This window comes from Pezoporus occidentalis, unplaced genomic scaffold, assembly GCF_034315485.1.
Source record: "Pezoporus occidentalis ecotype Australia unplaced genomic scaffold, CSIRO_AGI_Poc_V1 ctg109, whole genome shotgun sequence".
NCBI classification, from domain to species: Eukaryota; Metazoa; Chordata; class Aves; order Psittaciformes; family Psittacidae; genus Pezoporus; species Pezoporus occidentalis.
The window spans coordinates 981,328-1,001,953 of NW_026912875.1; the positions used below are offsets into that span (position 1 = coordinate 981,328).

At 38.0% G+C, this 20,626-nt stretch overlaps 1 protein-coding gene and 1 long non-coding RNA gene across 5 annotated transcripts in view; both read right to left on the reverse strand.

Annotated features, from left to right (window-relative positions):
- HACE1 (HECT domain and ankyrin repeat containing E3 ubiquitin protein ligase 1) overlaps nt 1–20,626 on the reverse strand; it is a 54,260-nt gene that overhangs the window by 19,913 nt on the left and 13,721 nt on the right. For 3 of the 4 annotated variants that reach the window (XM_062624403.1, XM_062624393.1, XM_062624419.1), the window contains 6 exons: nt 20,167–20,268; nt 15,973–16,079; nt 11,484–11,730; nt 4,541–4,878; nt 1,954–2,022; nt 1,208–1,295 (listed from right to left, as the gene is read on the reverse strand). In XM_062624403.1, coding sequence (XP_062480387.1) covers nt 1,208–1,295; nt 1,954–2,022; nt 4,541–4,878; nt 11,484–11,730; nt 15,973–16,079; nt 20,167–20,268 — 951 coding nt within the window. The remainder of the gene's footprint in view (nt 1–1,207; nt 1,296–1,953; nt 2,023–4,540; nt 4,879–11,483; nt 11,731–15,972; nt 16,080–20,166; nt 20,269–20,626) is intronic. The other variant, XM_062624410.1, reaches the window with a different exon arrangement.
- LOC134166622 (uncharacterized) lies at nt 2,944–3,535 on the reverse strand. The gene is made up of 2 exons (XR_009965930.1): nt 3,365–3,535; nt 2,944–3,332 (listed from the first exon to the last, which is right to left on the reverse strand). It is a non-coding gene; the product is annotated as an uncharacterized LOC134166622 (long non-coding RNA).

Sequence of the window (20,626 nt, forward strand, 5' to 3'; positions counted from 1 at the left end):
CAGATATGACCCAAGTATGGCCTCTCTCATCTATCACAATTCACGGCACGCACTTTTAGTTGATCTAACAGTTCTCAGGGTCTCTTCATTATTCAGAGATACTGAATTTAAAAAAATGTATATTTCAACCAAAAGTAAACAATACACCTAGACCATGTTCTAAAAATAAAATACAATTACCAAAAAAACAATGTACATCTAAAAATAGAGGCACAACTAAAGAAATAAACCTTTTGGAACAGACCCTCCACAATTATTGTGGGGTGGGTGGAAGGTGTCTGGTCAGAGGAATTTTACCTTTATTTTCAGCAAATTATGTCTTTGACCAAAACAGTTTAATGTCAGGAACCTTTCTAATAGAGAACAAAGCAAAATTAAAATAGTGTGTGCTAAATGAAGGAGTTTCAAATAGCTTATTATTGGCCAAGACCATCTTCTTTCATAATAGAAAAAAACATGCAGCCTTGTCCCTCAGCTACAAGTAGACAACCATAATCTTTTAAAGCTAAGTGATGAAAACATGGCAGATGCTTAACACTAAAGTGCTATGTAAAGCAGCAGACTTCCATATGGGGAGGTGGGGGTGTGGCGTTCACTCGCTAATTTTTCCACTTAACTATATTAGTCTTACTCCTAGAGTAATGCTTTAGTTTGGAATTCATGTCACATGTTAAACTGAGAAGCAAGTTTAGATTATGCAAGGCATTGGGATTTTACAAATAAAAATAAAAACCCAAACAAAAGCAAATGGTAGGAAACAGAGTAAAGAGTAACAACATTATGTCTCAATGAAGGAACTATTGCTAATTAACTATGGCCAAATCAACTAATAGTGGTGTATTTATCCTCTGGTTTATCTCAAAATCAAGTCAATTAAGGAAAAATCACAGCATGTTAAAGCTGAATCTATTAGATGTGCACAAATAAGTTTAATAATAGGAGGTAAATTTTAACTGAAAGTTGGACTTGTAAGACTTATTTAACATTGGTCATCTCAAATAAGACTTAAACATGCATTTCAAAAAATTAGAAGTACAGAAATCTGGCTGCCATGTCTGTTTAATCTGATCTTTCAACATCCCAGATTCAGAAGCACTGGAGCCCACACTTAGTTCTTCCATCCTCCACAAATGGATTTTTTTAAATTGTTATCATTATTATTAAACAAACTCATAGACATTGTAACCAAGCATCTCCTGACGTTTACCTGGGCTTTTATGATGTGCATAAATCTGGACATTAGTTCAGGACACTCGAGAAGAAAATGGAAGTGATCAAAAATTATTTTGGGATTTCTGAAATAAAAATAGGTTAGAAGCCTGTTAGTCAGAGATCTAATAATAACACTTCATGTTATATGAAGTCTACATAAAGAGACAATGCAATTAATCACACAGAAAAGTTCCGACAAACTCTTCATTTTCATAATGTTTTCTTAATTCATGTTTCCAAATTACTTGTACTACCTTATCCTTTTAGCATGGAAGATTACAAGCAGCTCTCCATTTAGAAGCAATATTATAAAGTGGGCAGTCCAGAGAAACTCTGGAAATAGCCAAGTGTGTGCAAAGATGGTTTAGACTCCTTCAATAAGTTATATGTATAACACATTTGAGGAAGAATGAAAGCTTTCACCTGTCTCAATATGGAAGGCTTTTCTGGAACGAAAATGAAGGAAGAATGCATTAAGGAAATTATTCTGTTGCTCTGTGACAAAAAAATTTGTTCACTAAATCTCACCATCAAACGCAGAGCAGTTCATTTAACTGAGCTCTCTGAATCATTAGTATGCACTCCCTTGAATTTGGCAGGACCACTGAAGTACATGTGGTTCACATGTATTTTGAAGTTATTGTTGTGACAACTCATTAAGAAGAAAAATATATGAGTTTGAATTATTTGGGGAAGAAAAAAAGCAAAGAAATTAGAAATTCTGTACTTCTCAAAGCTTACCGGTTAACAAAACACTTAAGGACATCATCATGTTTACAGACAAACTCTATAAAACGAGGCGACGTCATCCTGTGCAAAAAATGCTTTAGTTAATGATACTGAAAGTAATTTGAATTACATAAACTGTTGCGTTCTTTTAATAAAAAATTTAACAACATCCATTTTTCTTTATATAACTAGTCAATCATAAAACTAAATAGCAGCATTAAGATTTCATAATAAGCTCACAGAAAAGGCAAATCCCACAATAATCAAGAAGGTCAAGCAACCTCACCACTAACTCTTATCATCTACATGAACAAGAAAAGGCCAAACTAACAGAAATACAATGAAACCCTTTCAGCTTTCGGCACAACGGAAATATTTATATGGAAAGAATGATGTTATATGCAGAATATACATGATATGCATTGTTCTGTATTTTTGTTCATTGTATATAACTCCTACCACACCATATAGATTGTGGCAAGTGAGGAAACAGTCATGAAGAAATAACCTTACAAACTCAAACTTAATAATGGGGGACAAAGTTGTATTTAATGGCTTCATGAAACAACAAAATTGCTTGCCAGGCAACCATCTCATGCACTAATATGGAACTGTATTTTTTTCCTATTTATATCTGGAAAACAAGGTAAGGATTAACACAGGTGCAAATTTTACTCTTTTTATTTACAACTATCTCCTGTATTTTTTGAAACACAGAAATTCTTACATGGATCCTTTAGCTTCCGCAAAAGCTAATACTTGCAAGCAAGAATAAACCCTTCTCATCAACTGCCTTGAAAAGTTGTGAGAAATACTGTAAAAAGTCCAGGATAACAAAACAAAAAAAAAAAAAAAACCACAACTTTGCACACACTCATCAGTTTTGACGCTGAAGATTCAGAACACTGTAGTTCAGTGCATTAATAAAAGAATGCCCAGATTCAATAACAGCATTTGCAGAAGAAAAGCAATCATGGCAAGTAAAAGAAAATAACCTCAATATTTCAAATGTCAACCAGCATGAAATGCCATCTTTATTGTATGAGTACTAGGAACAATGGAAAACAGTGCACTGTTTACTCTCCTCCATTAAACAAAGACACACAAATCTAAAATCAAAGCCATTTTAAATTATTTTCCCTGAAAATGTCATTTGTTATAATTTCAAATATTATTTGAAGATGGCAGCAGTATTGAATTACACCACTGTGCCATTTACTTCTACTAATATGAAAACGTCAGTAAAACAGAGTAAGTCTCAGATCTTTGTTCTTCTGTACACAGTTCTGAAAAGCCCTAAACCAACACAGAACTCAGGTGTGCTCTGCCTTACTTTCCTGTATCCAAGGGAGTTCTCCCAGTTGTCACTGAAACAGTTCTTACTCTCCTGGCTCCTAATTCTTAAGTTAAACTTATGTAGTACCCAGAGGAGTTCTCCTTAACTTGGAGCACAAAGCATGCATAGGTGCACATGCATTTGGCAGGACACATCAGCAAACCACCTGGGTGCAGGGGGAAGTCACCTCCTCAACTGAATTTTGGCATAAAGACATAAATTGGGGAAAATGTACTTAATCAGTACTATAAACATTTCTACTTTAGCTGCTATAATATACCGGCATTTTTTCTTAGTAAAGTTTGATGGACATTTAAAGGGAAATTGCTAAGCAGCAGTTCCTTTTTCAAGATGGAAAAACCCTAAAAGTGAAAATACTGAGGTACTTGTGGAACATGCTGATCCCCAGATTGTCTTCCAGACTGTCCACAGAGGAGTGTGCCTCAAACAGTGCTGGCTGACTTGAAAACTTTTATTCCACTCAGTTTGTCAAAGAAAATCACTTACAGTGGCTGGGGGTAACCAAGAGTTGTCATGTAGTGGGAACCTTGCTTCTGAATTCCTCAGGGAGCTTGTAAAACCACCATACTTGCCTAATCTTCCACTCAACAGGGTCGAAGGATCCCTTCCTTGCATGTTCGTAAGTACAATCCACACCAATCTCAGGCAAAGACCTCAGTTATAGTGGACACACTTTTTTTCCTTTTTAAACCAGGCACTGAGAGTACTAAATTTACCCAAGTTGTAGTGCCTGTTCCACACAAAACTGTCTGCCAACTGACCATTACTTTGAGACTGTACTCTCCTTATTATAAGCTTCTGCAATATAGCCAAACAACTTTTGCCCCAGCTGTCATTTTCATAAACAAAGATAACTCACATTTTTCTCTGAGCTTATAGTTATTCTTGTTAGATAGTCACATTAAATTAATGAATAATTTCACATTATGAACCAAAAGCAAGAATAGCTAAATTTCAAGAGATCAAAATTACATAACTTGCAAGTAGCCCACATGATTACAAAGAACCATTAGACATTCAACACAAAATCTGCCCCAGTGCAGCTATGTTCAGAGGCAGAAGCACTATGGAAATTCTGTTGTGCTGTTTGGTGCCGCTAAAGACGGGAAAAAAAAATAAAAATAAAAATAATGCATTCAATAGTGATTACCCTTGACTGTCACTAATATTACCTCATCAGCACCAAAATTCTTCCAAGAAAGCATATAACAATTTCAGTAACTAACAGGATCTTCTCCTTACCCCTGAGGCATCTGACAGGAGCAGCACATATAAAAGGCTTGAATGACAGCGCTTAGCCTGTTTGCTGTCATGGAGATAACATCCTGGCGATCAGCACAAGCTTCCTGCTTCCCAGCAACATCGTATGTTTTCAACTCGACAGCATCAGTGGATAGCTCTTTTGTGCCCTCAGTTTCTGCAGTGGGAAAGGAAGGCGTAGGAGTAGCACCCTGGTGATCTGGTCCTTTTTGCTTCAGTAAAATAGAAGTAATGTTGGCAGAGTCCCTTTTGTTTTTCATCAGCTCCGTGGCTATAAGAACAAGCCATTCATCTAGAGAATGCCAGAGCAGTTCCAGTGGCTGCAATAAACATGCAAAACCAGACAAAAAAAGAACATGTTGACATTAGATAACATTAATGATGTGATAATCCTCTTAAGGCAAATAAATATCACACATTTAAAAGCTTTACATGATCCTTCAGAAGTCATGTTAGAGATAGGAATCAAATACTAAAAAAAAATAATAATAATCCATACTTGTAGCCATAGAGCACAAAGAACAAATGTCATATAGAAGGAAAATATCAAGCAGCAATGGAGTAAAGATAAAATAATTTAGAAAGAGTGAAATCCTGAACTGTTTCAGAGTTTGACCTCCTGATGGTTACACAGCACACCACTACCTGACTGCTGCAGCCAAGAAAACTTTAACACATATATTGAGTTTCCAGAGTAAGAACACATCAGTTCTTTTTTAAGGCCCTGATCAAACAAGCTCCCTCTACCAGGTAGATGGAGGAAACCCCAAACAATACCACTGAGGTTCAGATTCCTGCACATCTAGTAAAATGCGCTTTATGCATAGCATGAGCTCATACAGGCCATTTTGATACTATCCCAGATGTCTCCAAGTAAGGGCCACTAAGACCTAGGCTTTACAAAATAGAAACAAGTATCAGCAGAATTGCATATTAATTTTTAAAGCTATATATTTTATCTTAACAAAGTCATTCTTTATTCACTACCACAAACTTAAAACTGATGCAACTGAAATCTGGTGCAATTCCACCATCACACATTTGCTCTGAGGTTCAAGACTACCACAGTGGAGAGACAGGGCTGAGAATTGTGGCACACTTGTGAGCATTTAAAAAAAAAAAACACCACAAGGGCTGACTGTGCTGTCCCTTAATGGTGTTTAAGGAGACCTTAATGGTGTTAAGGCTTGTTTCCCAAGCATAGCATAGTGATCACAGGGATATACATCCTACAGGGAAGCAATTCTGACTCAAATCTTTCACAGAATTCCAGAAGTAAGAGTAAACTTCTAAATGCACTCCTTTTTCTACGTATTACTGTGGTATCAACATTTTTCACCAATTAAAACATTCGAAGACTTAGCAGATATTGAAAATTATCTTCTCATATTCTAAAGTTACTTTTAAAAGTTAAGATTCACAGCACACTATACCAGAAGTCTACGTTATCTGGAGCACTGTGAGTACACCTCTTAGTGACACACTCTCAAAACACCGTAAATTACTTCTCATGAAAGCTGTGTATTAAAACAATCTGTTCAAATTTACCATTTAAAAAAAAAAAAATTACCGTTATGCTTCCATTTTTTCCTCAATAAGAACTTTGGGTAAAGTCAGCCTGATCTCCAAGACTGACAGGCTTTGCTCAACATGCTGTATGACACTCACATAATCCTTATACTCTTAGTGACCATACGTTACTCTAGATGGTAACCTGAATACCTCGAGTGTAGGTATCATTTTCTACATAAACATCTCCCACACAGGATCAAGTTAGCTTCTTTCAAGTCTGCCAAGACCTATTCATCAGACCTTCACCACAAAACATAATGCAGAAAAATTTTCTAATGGAAAATAGAATTCATTGAATATATGGGAAAAAATGTAGCTGTGTTCTTAACACATGAGAAACTAGGTAGTTGTTTACTAGAACACTAAAATCTAGTTCACTTCTCCCAAACTTTTCAATGCTTAGCCTGCCAGACACCATTTTTCTGCTGATATCTTATGTCTTATCTTTTATTTCCCACAGACTCAGAACACCTTCCAGAACTCTTGCTACTGACTTGTTTTTCCAAAGCTAGTTTTTTACAGATTCTGATCACAAACTCAGTCAAAAGCGTAGTGGTGACTTTAAATTTTTACTTTCCTTTTTTTTCCCTAGTCTAACCTCAGTATATAAAGCTACCTATAAGTATTGTCCACCACCACCATATCCATGGTGGTCAACATTTTTTGTTAGCATCCATGATCAGACCTTTTCAAGCATAACGTGGACATTGTCAATCAAACCATTAGCAACATGTTTTCAATACTGCAAGTCAGCATTCTTCAGTCAATTCCTACCATGAATCACATATTAACCATAAACCTCCACTCAACCTTCAGTTTTCGTATCTCATATTTCAGAAAAGTTCTTTGTAATTATACACCCAAGTCTGGGTACCAAGCTTTTACAAGAGCACACCTAATCTCTCAAATGCAAGGATTTAATTATGCAACAACTTCTTCTTTACCCACCTAGAAAGCAGGACACTAGAAATCAAACCCATATTCAAACTACAACACTGAAGCAAAACCTTTTGCCAGGTGACATAGTTTGTTAAGACACAGGGAACAGGAGATCACCAATCCTTGAGGTTAGTCTGTTACAGGAGAGAACTGAATTCTGTTTCAGAAAAGATCAGAAATGAGGGAAATGTTAGAGGCTTCCCAACTTTGTTCAATTAGACAGGGAAATTTTGCAACAAGTTTCCCTAATATGTGATCATACTGCACAGCAACTGGAAGAGCAACACATGAAAAAGTAATGAATGTGAAGTTGGTCAAAATTACTATTCATGAACTTGCTCACTGGTACTATTTGGTCCAAGCTAACAGTGGCTTGTTTGAAGACTTGAGTGTTCAAATTCAATGAGGATTTTGCTTCCTGCAAGACCAATACAAGAGTGTGTCTTAAGTGTTTCCACTTCAAAACATTTGGACAGACCTGAATTGACCATGCCTGTAATGAATTACATATAGAGAACTTCAACAAAATGAAGACGGCCCTGCGATTTTTTTTGTCTTTGTCAAGCAATAGCATCCCTCAGTAGTCTCAGATCAAGATATACTCACATTTGTAATGCCTTTCAAGCTAGACTACAGTGGCAACTCTTCAAAATACATTAAATCAGTACAATACAGAAAGCCTTAATACACATAAAAAAAAAGTCTGAAGAAAGTTTTTCTTCAGTTCTTATACTGGATAAAATATGGTTTTGTACCAGCATTTTAAAAGAGTTATGAAGTAGATCTTACAAGTTATCAGGTACAGATCTATTTGGAACTAACATGAGTGCAATCAGAAGGAAAGGAAACAATCCCTTATACCGTGCAATAAGGCCTGATAATGTTTGTCCACATATCCCACAAGGCTACCTACCACAAGACAGAACTCCTGCCACAGCTGCCCCCAATCCTCCCCAGATAAAAGTTTCTAAGTCAGCTCCTGAAAGAAGAGAGTACTGAACAACAGATTAGCTCCCCATATATTAAAGAAAGAAAATACCTAGAGGTCTTTGCTCGCTCAAATGAACAGCATTCAGAGAAGTGGGTGGTGACGTGTATCACTTTCTCGTGCTCTACACAGTACTCAAATCCCTACAAGGGACATAACCCAGCAGTCTAAGAGACCTTTTCCCCATAAAACCTGTATCAAAATTCAAATTATCTACAACATTTACCCCACAACTGAATTTAAAGATCAGCAGCAAATGCCAATTTAAAGCTAATTTCCTCTAAAATTTTCAATTTGGATCTCAAATTTAAATCTTTAAGATCCATGCTGACTTTTTAAATACACATTTAACTCCTATTTTTCAGCAGCAACTTTTGTGGTTTCCTTAATAGTCTGTACTAAACAGTTACACAGCCTATATTTAAGAAAATTCAAACAAAACAAAACCAAAACAAACAAGCAAAAAACCCACACCAAAACCCAAAAAACACAAACAAACCAACCAACCAACCCCCATCAAACAAACAGAAAAGGAGTTCTTTATCTCTGACCTGCAGGTCTGGGCAGGGACACCTTACGCTAAATCATATCACCCAAGGCCTCCTCCAACCTGGCCTTGAACATTGCCAGGGATGGAGCATTCACAACCTCACTGGGCAACCCATTCCAGTGCCTCACCACTCTAACAGGAAAGAATTTCTTTCTTATATCCAATCTAAACTTCCCCTGTTTAAGTTTTAACCTGTTACCCCTTGTCCTGTTACTACAGTCTCTAATGAAGAGTCCCTCCCCAGCATCCTTACAGGCCCCCTTCAGATACTGGAAGGCTGCTATGAGGTCTCCACACAGCCTTCTCTTCCCCAGGCTGAACAGCCCCAACTTTCTCACCCTGTCTTCATACGGGAGGTGCTCGAGTCTCCTGATCATCCTCGTGGCCCTTCTCTGGACTTGTCCCAACAGTTCCATGTCCTTTTTATGTTGAGGACACCAGAACTGCACACAATACTCCAGGTGAGGTCTCACAAGAGCAGAGTAGAGGGGCAGGATCACCTCCTTCGACCTGCTGGTCACACTCCTCTTGATGCAGCCTAGGATACGGTTGGCTTTCTGGGCTGCAAGCAAACACTGCCGGCTCATGTTCATTTTCTCATCGACCAGCACCTCCAAGTCCTTCTCCGCAGGGCTGCTCTGAATCTCTTCTCTGCCCAACCTGTAGCTGTGCCTGGGATTGCTCCAACCCAGGTGTAGGACCTTGCACTTGGCATGGTTAAACCTCATGAGGTTGGCATCAGCCCACCTCACAAGTGTGTCAAGGTCTCTCTGGATGGCATTCCTTCCCTCCAGCGTATCAACCGAACCACACAGCTTTGTGTCATCGGCAAACTTGCTGAGGGTGCACTCAATCCCACTGTCCATGTCAGCGACAAAGATGTTAAACAAGACCGGTCCCAACACCGATCCCTGAGGGACAACACTCGTTCATCTATAACTGAAGATCAACTTCACCTTGCCAGAACTGTGTGCCCCACTGCCCAAAAAGAGTAAGCTCTCTTCGGCAGTTCTGTATTTTTGAGTTTGAAATTTCCATCAACTTCAAAATACCACGGAGACAACAGGGGCCCTAATGAAGGGCTGCCTCAGTTTTAATGCTTTTTAATTAAATAAAGTAATAGCAATAATAATTTTAAAATTATCCTGAAATTTTTGGTTTGCTAGCTAATGCATGAGCAGCACATATCTTGTCATTCATTAGAAAACGTTAAGTGTTGGTTTACATAAGATATTTTGTGGGACAAGTGTACCAGTTGTGTCATGTAAGTCTACTGCAGAAGGCTTAACTCTACACTAATGACTTTCAGCATACAAAGTAGTGTGAGCACACAGTTAAGCGATTCCGCTGCATCGTGGTTTAAGCAGAACAACGGTGGTTTAAGCTGAATTTTTCTGTTTGCTTTATTGTGGGTTCTAAAATGATCTGGAGTTGAAAGGCTTTTTTTTTTTTAATGAGATGAAGTCAGCTACTCCTAAAACCTGAAGAAGAAAAGGTAACACAATATTTCACTGCAGACGGTTCCTGTATTAAACACATTTAACGTCTGCTTCTTGTATTTAAATGAATTTTCACTAAAAACATTAGAAATTGCTGTCTTTCATAAAATCAGTCTTGTGATTTGCATAGGGTTTTGGGTTTTGAAAAGAAAAATCTGGTTAAATGTGCCAATCTAGCTCCATATATTTTACTGAACAACTGTAAAGGACAATTATTACATTGTACACTGTACAATGGATTATATTTTGCACACAGTATTTTTCATATTTGAGCAGTAGTTTTATATTTATTGTATAAATCAACTGATTATTAAAATTATTTTGCTATCAGAAAAACATTTACGCTTGCTTTTTTTTAAATAGACTAATGCTTTCCCTCTTTCCAAGAGAAGAAATTTAAACAAAAACTAAGCTACTTAACTAAATGTAGCTGGAATTAAGAGTATCATCTTTCATAACCTTACTGATATAGCTCTGTCTTAAAAGTCTTTAGTTAACCTAATGAACACATATCAAATAAATGCGGTAATGCCAAAATATCATCTTCATGACACTCTGAAAGAAATACGAAGTTTATGGAAAATACCCACATAATCACTGGTGTCTAAATTTAGTAATATGAACTGTCCCATGTAAGAGTTAGGAGGAAGATAGGAGAAAGTAAGAGACTACCCTTCAGTTCTTATTATTTAGGTGCCCTGAATAATATGTCAGTTGCATACCCAATGTATGCTGAGTAACACGCAGGAAACCAGGACTTCTTTACAGAAAAGGTAAGCTGTAATTTTATGCAGAGGGATTCCTCAACCAAGAAGTATTTAACAACACCCAAAAAACCCCAAAAGATAAAAAACAAAAATCAGAAATTAAACTTCTAAATGTCAAGCACCTAAAGCATATAAATCAATAACCTCACAAGAGCAGTAGTAAGCTGGTATGTTTCAAAGGATACAATAATAATAATACTCAAGACCAACTTAGGAAAAAAAACTTCATGGTCACAGAGAAAACAATGAACAGATTAAGAGTTCAATTGTTTCCATTTATGTTGTGAAGCTGGATAAAACTGAGTGATCAGAATTCCCAGCGAATCTCCAAACAGCACTTTGAAATTACATTAATACAATCTATTAAATTAATATTACTCCATTTTGAGATTACTATACTCTTACACAACATAATGGAAATAAAAACAAAGTTTACCAGAATCAGCTGAGTAACTAAGCCTTCAACATCTACTAAACAACATATTAAATAAGAAATAAAAAGAAGTCATGAGATGTGCATCAGTGGTTAAATGAATCCAGGAGGGATAAAAAAAAATTAGAAGGAGGTAGGCTTAACGTAAGAAGGGATAGGGACATCAACCAAACTTACTTCCTGTTCATGAGATGTCTGATTAATGAATGCATGCTTTGTGAAATTCATCTCTTTAACGTCTATCTTCCTAACAACATCATATACTTTTCTGACCTTGAACACCTGACTTCTTGGAGTTTTATTTCCATTGTAGCCCATGTCATTTCCATTACTGGGAGAGGATGGGCCAATGCGAAAGACATGGCAAAATATCCTCACGATCCTTAAGAGACTCTTCATTTGAGCTTCATAATTACTTGACAAGCTGGGGGAAAAAACGGAATATTTAAGTTTTTTTTCCTTGATGAAACAATTTAGTATGTTAAGGAGTAAGTAATCTAATGGTAGGGTCTGACACGTATGCTGAAAAAAAAACCCTAATGAATTTTAATTTTCATTTCCTGCACCAGCCCCAAAAATCAAATATAAGCACTATAAGTGTACTAACATACACTCAAAATTTCAACTAGAAGTGAAATAAGAACAGCAAATTCCAGATCTTGCAAAACACTTATTTTGGTTTTATGTACATGTACACTTCTTATGAACCATCGGTAAGAAATTCAACTTAGTACAGTAAGGATTTCAACATGTGAAACAAATTGGGATATCCAGATTAAAATGTTTCTCAGTTCAGAAAAGACAGCATCCAGTAGGCATACTGACTAATCAGATATGCTGCCACAGCCCATCCTCAACATTCTTCTAAACACTCATTAAAGACCTCAATCAGACAAGGAATCAGGATGATAATGATGATGCTATTTCTACCTAGGAGAAACATCATCTAAAACATACTACACAATAGCACCACTGTGCTATTTTATTTATCAAAAAAATATAGGAAAAGTTTTATGTTAACTGAACTGGCCAACACTGAACTGCGCACCAATACAGTGTAGAATACAAGATACTCATGACTTCATGCACAAGCAGAACATTCTCCACCAAATTCAACTTTGTTTTCTTTCCTTAAACCCCAAGTAATAAGAATTCTTTTCTCTTGAACACAATACAAAAAATGCAAGAAATTTAAACTTTTTCCACTGAACTTTACACATTTTATGCGAGTACATATTCAATTCTATCCTTAAACTACTTGCAACTTAGAAGCATGTTTTCTAACTGTAAGATCAGTACAGACCAGAAAACTGACATCTTAGAGCATGCTGTAAACCTCTGATGCAAATAAAGATGTTAATTCACAAATCTGAAACAGCTAGTTGTAACAGTACCTTCACCATGATGTCACTCTCCCTATGGCATAGGTAAAAGCAAAAGACCTATCTGCTTTCAGCACTACATTTGAATGACTGCCAGAGAGGTATTAATTTCATAACGCCACATACGAAGAATTTTACCAAACTGATAAACAAAGTACAACTTTCTTGTCACAATCTAGACTTTAACCAGAGAAGTTTTCAGTAAATAGAGATAAGAAAGAAACACAGAGATGCACTGTTAAGTTTCTAACCAGGTAAAGAAAATCCCCTGACTAGCAGGCTGCAATTACATTGCCAGAAGCTCTAGTCAGAGCCACAAATTAGCACTGCTATATAAGCAAAGATTTTAAGAAAAAAAAAAAAACAAAACCCAAAACCAAAAAACAACCAACCAACCAAAACCCATTGATTGAAGTTTAGCATCCCTCAACAGCAGTGTTTTCTTGGAGAAGTTTCAGGTTTAAATCTGCAGGAAGAGGACCTAACTATTTTAAGAATACCTTAAAGCACTTTTAATAGTTTACTGAAGCTTTTATTAGCATGTTTGTAAACATTCCCCTAGGCCCAATTGGCACCAGCAAGACCAAATTAGGTCACACTACAATTATTCCTTGGAAAGAGGAAATGTGTGATGGAGGTAACGCCAACTGGACAGGCTCCTTGCTGGTACTCAAAGCAAAAGTCCTCAAGCAGAAGCAAAGTGGCACTCCTGGCTACCTGATATAGAGGCGTTACAAAAAACAACTTCAGACACTTTTGAACTAAACAACAAACAAACCAAACAACAATGGGCTGTGGGTTAATACCCAGGAAAATAGCAGTGATGATACTAAGTTCAGCCATGCAAGAGCATCATTATTGGAGGTTTTCATGTACAAAGTGCATTTTACATACTATATGTTGGAAGGAGGAGAGAGAGGAAAGAGGCCCAAGCTTAGAGGGTCTATAATTCACCGAGTACTACCATCATCCTCATTATGTTAATAACAAAGCAGCTGAGAAATGCTTAGTTGAAGTAGAAACTGAAGCCTCTGACACAGAACAGAACTGGAGAGAACAGTTTTTGTGAAACTATGTTTTATAATAGAAAAAGAAAATAATTCCATTTCCCTTGTGACATATTACAAAGTAGCAAACAGAACTGGGAACTGGGCCAATAAGAATCCACAGGACACCCTAAATACAGGCACCTCTGGAAATGCCTGCTCATCAATGCAGAGCAAAGCTTCCAATTTGTCCTCAGCCTCTGCTACAACCAATATGCCGCAGTACAGGAGTACATACTGGCTCAAATTCAGAGACAGTACAGGCACATAGATACTGTTTCTACAGCCATACTGAGGAAGCACTGCTCAGTACAGAAGAGTAATAACAGTAATAAATCAAATTTAAACACAGTCAGTTTATCTCTGAAGATAATGAAATAGAAACTAATACTGCCTCATAAGATCTAATCCAGCTACCATGATTTCTGATAATGTCACCATACAAAGCAAGTTTCAAACCCCTTTCTGCAGAATGGTTTTACATTTTATCACAGCTTATTTGTGAGAGATCTATGGGCTCTAATGAAGTCTGGAGACAAAAGGAATGTGTTAACAAGTTAAGCTGATTACACATTATAGCCCAGGAACAGGTAAAGCTCTTCAAAAAGTTACCTTTGCAGCAACAAAATGTCATTTATATGTCTATGCACTTTAACACCAACTATTTGAGGGGTTTAAGCTTTTTATACTCATTCGCTGAGGCAAACACTCATCAGAACAAGACTGTGATTAATGGTGTCATGAATTCCCTAGCATTGCCTAGGAGTTCTGACCTGCTACCTACAAACTCCATCCAAATTTAACATGACTGATGTCAAAGGAAAAAAAGGCACCTAGAACTAAGAATATATTATTTAATCTCCATCTAGACGATGGGCTCCTCACACTCCAGCCCCAGCTGAAAAGAAGCATTCAAAACCTTATTCTTCTACAAGCTATGCTGACAGACCTCACTGGTTACAGAACAGTCTTCAATTCTTAAATCTCTCTTCCAAAAAGCCATCCAGAACATGTCAGTAAGGAAATTCCACTCATGCTTTTAGGCTCTTTACCTCTCTCAGCAAAAATTTTCTTGGCTTTTAGTAAAGCATAAAGGTTAGAGCAGATTCTGCTAGGTTTTGAAAACAGTAAAATGTTACTGGTGTTCCAACAGATTACCTAACTCCCTCAAACAGATACCATAAAAATTAGGAAAGCATATTAGGAAAACATGCTTGCTTATGTGTTTCCCCAGGTAACTGCTGCTTGCATTGCTGAGAGCACAGAGGCATGTAAATTTTTGTCTCAGATATATTAGTAGCCATGGGTCCTGGGTTCAGCAGTAGCAGTCATTTTTCTCCTTCTTGGTAGCTGGTGCAGTGCAGTGTTTTGACTTTTGGCTCAGGAACAGAGCTGGTAACAATGACGTTTTGGTTTGGCCAAGGACTTTGTGAGCCTCATGCTCTGCCAGGGAGGAGGGGAAGCCAGAAGGAAGCAGAGACAGGACACCTGACCCAAGCTAGCCAAAGAGGTATTCCATACCACAGCACCTCATGCCCAGGATGTAACGGGGAGTTGGCCAGAAGGGCTGGTAGACTGCGGGGTTGGAGGAGGTATCGGTCAGTGCTTGGTCAGGTTGGGGAGGGTGAGTTATCGGTCGGCTGGTGATGAGGTGTTGTATTCTCTTCCCTTGTTATTTCCTTTATCATTATTATCATTGGTGGTAGCAGCAGTGATTTGTGTTATACCTTAGTTACTAAACTGTTCTTATCTCAACCCGCAGGAGTTGCATTCTTTTCAATTCTCCTCTCCGTTCCTCCGGGAGTAGGGGGAGGGCAAGAAGGGGGGGAAGTGAGTGAACAAGCTGTCTGACTGAGTTTAAACCACGACACCATGGAAGGCAATCAGAACCAGCAAGACTCTTCTCACACATGGTAAGAAATCATGCAGAAAAGTTAAGATATGGAAGAGAAGAAACTGGCAGTTGGCTAAAAAGCTTCCCTTCCCAGAGCTGCTATAGCCAAACTAAAAAAAATGCACTTCTCTGCAACTCAGGCTTCTTGGCCAGCAGCCATACAAGGACACCAACTTCCTTTCCTCAAGACAATGATCTGAACAGGCACTGTCATTAAGAATCAGATTTCAGTTCTGGCTACTCCAGCATGTGCCAGGTATGAGATAGTTCAGATTATTAAAACTACTAAGTGGCATTAACTGCCAGGTAGCTTATCAATTTACTTATGATTCTCTCACACTTACCTAAGCAGTTTGTGACCATTTGTTGTAGCAACTTCAGCAAGACTTGTTAGGATTTTAAGATACTGGCTTTCACTCTGCTGAGACAAGTGTTCCAGAACTTGCCGCAACTGATGCATTAAAACAAAAGAAAATGCATATTGTCATGGAGTGTCAGATCAACATTTAATACAGAACATTATCACCCAAGCATTAACAGCTAGCAATATTATTGTATATCTATATTGTCCAACATCTAATCTAATGTCAGTTAACACTTTATTATAATTCACATAGATTACTGAAGAAGTATACCTTCTAGTACGAAGGTATGGTACTACAAGATGTACCATATTATAACTGAATGCTTAGCCACGTATTAATAAATTGCAAGAACAACTTATTTTCATCTGAAAAAATTAGTAGGCTACACTTTCAACTTCTTATAGTCAAAAGCATATATTTTAGGTTTATAATTCGTCATTTACCTGTCTCCCCAGTTCACTCCTTGGTTAGTTTATGACAATGTAAATGAACCTTGGATCCTAGAGTCTGTTCTCACTACCTTCATTGCTCAAGTTACTGAACGTCCTTCCTTAGATAAGAAATCGTACCCTGATAACCAATAATTGTTATGATGACTCTCTTCTCAAATTCGTCCCTTTTCTTGATAATATCATCACTTGGCTCCCAAAGACTAAATGCTGCAATTGCCCAGACACTACCCTGTCTTCAAATCCCCTTTGCTCTACACTTATATCCGGCCTAGACTTTTTTGCAGATAAACCAAACCTTCAGCAGCACCACTCTTCATGCATTCCTACTGTATCCTCATTTACTCCCTTCTCGCTCACTTTCAGAAAGTTCAGTAATCCTCAACTTCTCCTGTAGTAAGGTGGTACGAAAAGGCATCTCATAAAGGTCATTTACACCAACACTTTGCCTCAAGGCATAAGCACTTGTATCTTCAATCCAAACTGGTCTGCCCAATCTGCCTGCCTGGTTTTCAGATACCTTCTACTCTGGAATCTCTGCAGCTTCACTAACTGATTTTTTCTAATACTTCACTTCCTTGACTGTGTGAGAGTTCTCCCCAAGGTTCAAGTGAATCTCTAGCTACAAACAGCTGAGGCAGTATCTTTCTCCCTGCAGTCTGTCAGTAATTTTCCAGTTTGTCAAGAACATTTAAGTTCATGTGAGTTCTGACTTCCAACATGCAACCATTCTCTCCATGTCATCACTTTCAAGAATATGAACTGGTCATTATCCAAGGCTTTGGGCAGAACAGCTCAGACTTGGCCATAGAAAACCACACTTAAAATGTTTTCATTTTGGAAATGAAGCATAACAGTGCCACATATTATCTAATACCCTATGCATATCCTCTCATTCAGATCTTTTTGCACACTGAGACAAGGGGGCACAAAATCACAAAATGGAATATAGAAACCTTTAGAATTAGTTTTAAGTAATGTTAAGTTTGATGGGTTTGTAACAGTAGCAATGGAAAATTACTGAAGTGCATGATACATAGAGAAAAAAAATAGAGTACAGCTAGAGAACATACCGAGAATTCTCACAAGATAAATTGTTATAGTTGTGACATAGTTTAAGAAAAACAGTCTAGAAGAACAGGACACAGGGATAAGGAGTATCTGGGAATGGCAGGTGTCCAGGATGGGCTACAGTTAAACTAACTGATAAGTAGGAGGATAGGAGGATTATTATGTCTCTGGTGCTAACGAACCAATTAAACTGGCATGAGCACCTACTGTGCGTGCTTCAAAGGCTGCCAGAAGTAATGAAGATTGTTGGAAGAAGTAAACGACCCTCAGAGACCACCACCACAATTCTGTACGCATGCGGGGAACTTTCTGGAAAATTATGTAATCCATACGTAGCCTCATGAATACGTATGTATGCCCAGTGGCTATAAAAGGACAGCTTGTGTGGCAATGGGGAGACACACGTTAGGAGGAGCTATCCCCCATGTCTCCCGGCGCCGCAATAAAGAATAGCTGCTTGTCAGCTTGAAAACTTTTTGGCAAGTTTGTTCCTGGAGTTTTCTCCAAATCAACACACCTCCTCCATTACTCAGACATTCATTTTTCTCATCTACTGTCTCTTCACTTATATAATATACAATAATATGCTTTGCCATTTCCCTTCATGTAGAAAGTATTTTTTGTTCCATGGCTTTAGTTCTTTAACTTCCTTTTACTTGAAATCACCTACACTATTCCGCATGCTTCTAACATACACTTTGAGAATTCTCACCTCTGATGTTTTACTTTGTAAAACTCAGACCTGTCTCAGAAATTTCAAGACTATTTCTATATGGACTTATAAATGCTCAGGTTTGCAGTGGAAGTAATAGGGTTAAAGAAAAAAATAAAAACGTCAAAAATCTAGCAAACCAAGTTCAGTGAAGTGGCAGCCAATACCTTACTAAATCTATACTTGCTTTGTCAATTTACAGTCTGCAAAATTGTTTGCAGTTATTTTCAAGCAAACAATATATTAAAACCCCACAGCTATCTAGATTTGGAAGGGGGAAAAAAAGCATCCCATACTTCTTACCCTCTATGTGAATCAAGAAACAAAAAAACCTTTTCCTTGCTTTTCCTTTGCTTTAGATTGCACTACCCCACAATAATAAAAGAAACAATGTCTAGAAGAACCAATGAAAAAGGAACAGAATAGAGTCATCTACAGCAATAATAACCAAATGAAATTGCGGCTGCAATCTTTCACATTGTTATTGCACAAAGCAACTTCATACAGATGAGTGCTCATATTCCAAATGTTTCCGTTAATTCTAAACGATTCAAGCCTTGAGACATATCCTAGAATGGATATCTGCAGATACACACTAAATGAAAGAAAACAGACCCTATTACATAAAGTAATTGTACATATAGAATGGTCTACCAGCACCTTAGTACAAACAAGGTACAGGCTATTTGCAACAAATCTGCTTTTTCATTTCTTACGCTGTCTAGATCACTTTGCCAAATATACAAAGTCAGAACACTAAGTTAAAATAGATCCCACATTTAACCCCAAATTCTTGGGGTTATACTATATACTATAGGGAGACTGTATATTTTCCATGGAAGAAAAGAAAACCACATTATGATCAACTATTGTGGCCCTTACTGGTCAACTTACAACAGAATCATAAAATAGTTAGGGTTGGAAAGGCCCTTAAGATCATCTAGTTCCAACCCCCCTGCCATGGGCAGGGACACCTCACACTAAACCATGTCACCCAAGGCTCTATCCAACCTGGCCTTGAACATTGCCAGGGATGGAGCATTCACAACCTCACTGGGCAACCCATTCCAGTGCCTCACCAGCCTCACAGTAAAGAACTTTCTCCTTATATCCAATCTAAACTTCCCCTGTTGAACTTTTAAACTGTTACCCCTTGTCCTATCACTACAGTCCCTAGTGAAGAGTCCCTCCCCAGCACCCCTAGAGGCTCCTCTTTAGATACTGGAAGGCTGCTATGAGGTCTCCATGCAGCCTTCTCTTCTCCAGGCTGAACAGCCCCAACTTTCTCAGCCTCTCTTCATACGGGAGGTGCTCCAGTCCCCTGATCATCCTCGTGGCCTTTCTCTGGACTTGTTCGAACAGTTCCATGTCCTTTTTATGTTGAGGACACCAGAACTGCACACAATACTCCAGGTGAGGTCTCACAAGAACAGAGTAGAGGGTCAGGATCCCCTCCTTCGACCTGCTGGTCATGCTCCTCTTGATGCAGCCCAGGATACGGTTGGCTTTCTGGCCTGCAAGTGCACACTGAAGCTGGCTCATGTTAAGTTTCTCATTGACCAACACCCCCAAGTCCTTCTATTCTGCAGGGCTGCTCTGAATCTCTTCTCTGCCCAACCTGTAGCTGTGCCTGGGATTGCTCCAACCCAGGTGTAGGACCTTGCACTTGGCATGGTTAAACTTCATAAGGTTGGCATCAGCCCACCTCACAAGTGTGTCAAGGTCCCTCTGGATGGCATTCCTTCCCTCCAGTGTAACAACCGAACCACACAGCTTGGTGTCATCGGCAAATTTGCTGAGGGCACACTCAATCCCACTGTCCATGTCAGCGACGAAGATGTTGAACTTCTGGTAGTGTATTCTAACCAGGACACTAATATTAAGCCATCAGATCTCCACCACACAGATACACAAAACTATATACACATAATCCTGTGTTACCATGTTTTCCCGTAGATCTTCATTCTGCGTCATTTGAATTATTGTCTGGAAAAGTCGAGGATGGTATTGTATTAAGACTTCACAAGTCTCTCCATAACCACCCTAAAAAAGCAACAAAAACCATTTTAATTAAAAGAAACATCAGAATTGGGGCTTATACTATTATAGACATTAACACTTACTAAGAATTACCTTTTTTTTTAATACTGAATTGAGTAATCCAATCCTAACATAAATAAAGTGAAATTTAATAATGTATCAAAATTAGATACAACAAAACTTTTGAGAGATGGCAGAATCAAATTCTTTCAGTGTATCAGGTCATATGTATCTGCTCCCCTTCTGTTTGCTTTCGGGGGTTTGTTTGTTTTTTAATGCTTTCCCACACAGAAAGCCAAAGTTACACTTGAACAACGCTTCACCTAACAATTTACCAGCGCTTAAAAACAGTGCAATATTT